This window comes from Triticum dicoccoides, chromosome 6B (genome assembly GCF_002162155.2).
Source record: "Triticum dicoccoides isolate Atlit2015 ecotype Zavitan chromosome 6B, WEW_v2.0, whole genome shotgun sequence".
NCBI classification, from domain to species: Eukaryota; Viridiplantae; Streptophyta; class Magnoliopsida; order Poales; family Poaceae; genus Triticum; species Triticum dicoccoides.
In genome coordinates, this window is record NC_041391.1 from 724,076,938 (window position 1) to 724,081,728 (window position 4,791).

At 42.1% G+C, this 4,791-nt stretch overlaps 1 protein-coding gene across 1 annotated transcript; it reads right to left on the bottom strand.

Annotated features, from left to right (window-relative positions):
* Positions 1-2,387: 2,387 nt before the first annotated feature.
* LOC119326175 (BTB/POZ and MATH domain-containing protein 3-like) lies at positions 2,388-4,579 on the bottom strand. Its single transcript, XM_037599877.1, has 2 exons — positions 4,398-4,579; positions 2,388-3,825 (listed from the first exon to the last, which is right to left on the bottom strand). The coding sequence occupies exon 2, from the start codon at positions 3,816-3,818 to the stop codon at positions 2,652-2,654; it is 1,167 nt and encodes a 388-aa protein (XP_037455774.1). The 5' UTR covers positions 3,819-3,825; positions 4,398-4,579; the 3' UTR covers positions 2,388-2,651.
* Positions 4,580-4,791: the final 212 nt, after the last annotated feature.

Consider the following 4,791-nt stretch of genomic DNA (forward strand, 5'->3'; position numbering starts at 1 on the left):
CTGATAGCCTCAAAACCCGCGCTACTACTAGGGTTTTCCCTAGTAGTGAGATGTAGTAACATAACTACATCTCGAAGGATTTTAATTTTTGAAGTTTTTATCATTTTCAAGCCGTCATTGTTTGATTCAGTATGACGTGCAGCTTATAGTTCATGAAGAGGATGCTAAAAAGGAGATTATGGTTAGTTAGTAAACTTATTTACCTTTTATTCTTGGAGATGTCAACTTACTTACTTTGATTTTGAACTTATTTACTTTGATTACGGCATGGATATAATAGCCCATGCAATTTTGAAGTGCTTAGTTAGTGCAGTCTAAGTGTCTAACTCTGATTTTTTTTTTCTAATTTAGTTTTCTTATTGCAGATTACTTCCCTCACACTCAACAATGTGAAGGTATATGAAGATTTGTTCTTTTGGGGAGTTTGTCACATGTCTTGCTGCAAATAATGATGGCGTGCATCCTTTCATTGCTTAAATTTCACAACTGTTCCTCTGTACTTCCATGTGTTTGTGTTCCATGTAGATTTATGGTAAATAGCATGTACTATGGATTCATAAAAAGATTATTTTACAGTTTATCATTCTTATGGTCGATACCCTATCACTGAAACAGAGAACAATGTTCTGAAAATCATAAACAACTTTTTAGGGACAAAAAATATAATCATTATTGTCTCTTATGACAAGGATTTTACTTTGTTGAGCATTCCCTTGCTATTTTTGCTCAGTTTATTTTCTTAATCACACTGAAAGAGATCCCTGGTTTCATAGTTCACAGAGATATTGTTGTAACTGGTATCTAGGTACACCCTAGATCCCAAAAAGTACAAATTTAGGTATGCAAAAGTGCTACATGTGCCCTAATGTTCCCTGATACATTTGTGTCTTTGTGTTCTGCAAAATCCTAGATTTTATCTGCCAAGTTACTTAACCATTGAGGAAGGCGATGCTATCATCCACTTGATGCAACTTCTGTTCTTCCCTCTGAAGGATCACATTGGCAAAGATCTTACTATCCCGTATTGCTGAATATGAACGTCTCATGAAATTACTTTGTAATAATAGTTAGTTCCATGGGTAATATTACATCTAATGTGATTGTTCGTCTACCGTCCAGAAGTTGAATGATATAACTAGGAGTATCGACCTTACTTATGTGCCATTACAATGATGTAATCTAAACGACCTTATATTTCTTTACAGAGGGAATATTATTCTAAAGTGTTGTTGCCAAAGTTGAATGATATAACTAGGAGGATTGACCCTATTTATGTACCATTACAATGACGTATATTATTCTAAAGTGCTGTTGCCAAAGCAGGATAATTTGTTCATTATTTTATTCATCCTATTAGAGAGTTAATTTGCCAAGTAAAACAACAATCTTAAGCAATATTTTCCGTAGCAACGCGCGGGGAATCATCTAGTAAACAAATAGTTTTTTGGTCTATTTCTAGCAAGTCAAGTGTATGTATGATTTTAGACTACAGATCGAGCATCTATGAATTTTTTTTCTTCTAAAAAGGAGATATAGGCGCAAATGTAATGAAACTATACAATGTGTTAAAAAAAATGCTTCAGCAAGCATCCCCATGTCGAGTGAATTGCAATTTCACGGCAATATTTGTAAGGCTACCGATATCCGTAGCCAGAACAAGATTCAAAATTCCTACACTAGCACGAGTAGATAGCAGGCAGCTCCAAGAATTCTGATTATCATTACCATCTTCACCTATACAACTGGGTAATTCCAGTATCAACAAGCTAGCTCGGAGACACCCTCACAAGCAGTAATCTAATCTCGAGAATAATAATCATGCCCACCCTCACACTTGATGAAGGCTCAAGGTGCAACATATATTGCCACTGCCTTTGAACAGAGCATCAACTTGGGTAGTAAATGTCAGATAAAATAAATGGGTGAGTAGCAACACAAAGACTAACAAAAAGATGTACGTAGCCAATTTGCGTATGTTTGTACTGAGTCTGACAGAACATGCAAACAGATAAGAGTGATGATTCACATCCCCTGGTTTCCTGCAAACTGACATTAATCGACAACAATGTGCTCAATGCTATCCCCAGCTTTTCATCGCACAAAATGACAGCAATCAACCATGTACGCTTCAAAATACACCAGAATGGATGCCATCTTTTTTGGGTACAGAGACCAAGATTTGACACTCTGGCTGCTCAAGACAACAAGAATCCTGATGCTCTTTGTCTTGTCTACCAAGTTCATTCCCTAAAATACAGGTTCATAAAATGTCTTTCCATACACATCTACATTCTTCTTCTTGATATAACCACTAGAAAAGGGATTTACATGACAGCAAAGGCACAAAGCAACAGTATACTATGAGACAACTAATGCACAGAGAAATATACGAGGATTAAACGACTAGCTAATTAAGGAACTTGCATAGTACAGCGATTTTGATGCTCACACCTGAATGTACATACAGACCACCCATTTCACAGAGACAATTTGGCCATAAGTTGGATTTTTCTGGTTCAGCATACAGACACATTACCTGACGAGAACAAAAGCAAGACGCACAGACTACCTACCATCTCTCTAGGATCCCATATATGCATAAGAGCGCCACTACAGGTCTAAGGAAGATGCATACCAGATACGTAGTGTTACTACTTGCACCGGTTCAAAGCAATCTTGGCAATGATCTCCTTCAAAACCGAGGGATAGGTCGAAACTACATGATCCCACCCATTAGTTGCCATTACTTGTTGCAAGCACGAGGGGGACTGGACTTGCATAAACTTCAAGCACGCCTCCTTCAATCCCTGGCATTGGTGCTGCTCGGCTAGAGCAAGAGTGTACATCACCGAGCTCACACCTATGTGTTCAGACAAGCGCTTTTCACAGATGAACTTGAGCCGCTGGAGATCGAACCTGTCTGCTGCCACAAACATGTTTTGCAGATATTGCAGCGTCATTTCATCCTTTGCTGGCTTGTCTTCTTGTCCCTCTTCCATAACTCCTGACATTTCATCCTCCTCCATGATTTCCTCCTCTCTCAATGGGAATATATCTGTGTAGATGAAGATAAGCAAAGCCCTGAACACCGTTGCTTCCATGTCTTTGATCTGTATAACGGTGGACGTCTCCTTCATGGGGCCAAATAGCTGTGCCATGAAGACCTTAGACCTGGCCGCAAGCACACACCGGTGTGCAGCAAACCTCTCACCGCTGACCTCGAATGTCACGTCTGCACCCACCTTGGTTTGAAGGAGATTGCTAAAATGCTGGTTCATGTCAGCCAGGGCGTCCTGACTTTTGGAATCCTTGCGGACGACCATGATGTCGCACCGGATGGTGAAACAATCACCCTTTAGATCAGATGATCGTTCGAGGGCGTCCCTTCTCACAAACTTGTCACAACCCCAGCAAATAGCACTGCTTGAGAAGGTGCTGGTCTTTCTAACTTGACAAATGTACATCAGATTCTGCTTCCCAACCTGGTCGATGAGACTGAAACTGACCTTGGCCTCCACAACCATGTCGAAAGGATCGTCGTCGTCATCAAAGAGAAGGGTAACATCAAGAGAGATGAAGTCAGCGCAGTCCTTGTTTATGCCGTTGGGGTAGTACTCGACGTACCAATCATGTCCTCCCATTGTGAAAAGACCGGTGCGGGCACTCTCGCCCGTGGGTAACTCCTCTTTGGTGCGCAAGTAGCCCCGGACCATGAGCAGGTGGTACCCGCTGTCCGCATCACCAGCGTAGATGGCCGACGTGTCGCAGGAGCTCTGCTTGTCGCCATCGACGATGGACACACCGGTGAACATCGACATGAGGAACCTGCCAGTTCACTGAACATGTCAGTCACAATTGAAACCAACCCAAAGTTTCAGAGTTGGGGTATTTGAAAAGGATTAGTCGGGCTTTCTGTAGCCCAATCAATCATATCTCTGTAAGGGGTTGATGAAAGCTAAACCTTTCTTTATGAACTTATTATATGCTGAAACTATTTGCGCACCAGGAAACCTGTTTACAATTTTACATGGCAAACAAGAATCTCTCTAGTGCGAATTTGTTTGTATCTCAAACAAGTTAACTACTTTCAGTTCCAGTTTATTCAGTGCCGTAAGTTGAGGCAGATAATTTAGAGTGCAGGCAGGGGACATGTACCCAAGTTCTCAGTCTACTGAATTTAACTAAATCATCTATCAATTTTCACTATTTTAGTGAAAATTTTGGACAGGTCTCTGATTTCCAGTATCATCAGGACAGGTCTCTAGTAAATTTTGGGCGCTCATCGGTCATAGAATTCAAGCCATTACGGCCGTATTGCCATTTTCATGTTTGAACGAAATTGGGGCTCCTTAATTCGAAATTGGAGTAAATAAAAGGTTTCAGAATTGGGGGCGAACCTGGGATTGCGCCGGCGGGAGCACAGAGATCCTGACGTTGCTCCTCGCCGCCGCTTCACTCGCTGCGCCGACGTCGCTCCTCCCCTCCCCGGAAAGAGAGCCGCACCGCCGTCGCTCCTCCCGGAGACGGAGTTGGCGCCGCCACTCCACTCGCGGCCTCCTCCTCCGGCGTGCGGCTTGGGCCTGACTAGAGCTAGGGTTGCTAACTTACCACATTAGCTGGGCTTTCATTTTAGGGCCTTCACAGCCCACTGGCTGCAAGCCCGTCCACCGCTCTCACAGCTGGGCTAAGCCTACCCCTCTCAAAAAAAAAACTCTACTAAAAAAATAGACTAAAAAGAAGAACTGGACAAAGATAATATTATGCCTACGCTACGCGTCGGCCAGGTGAAAA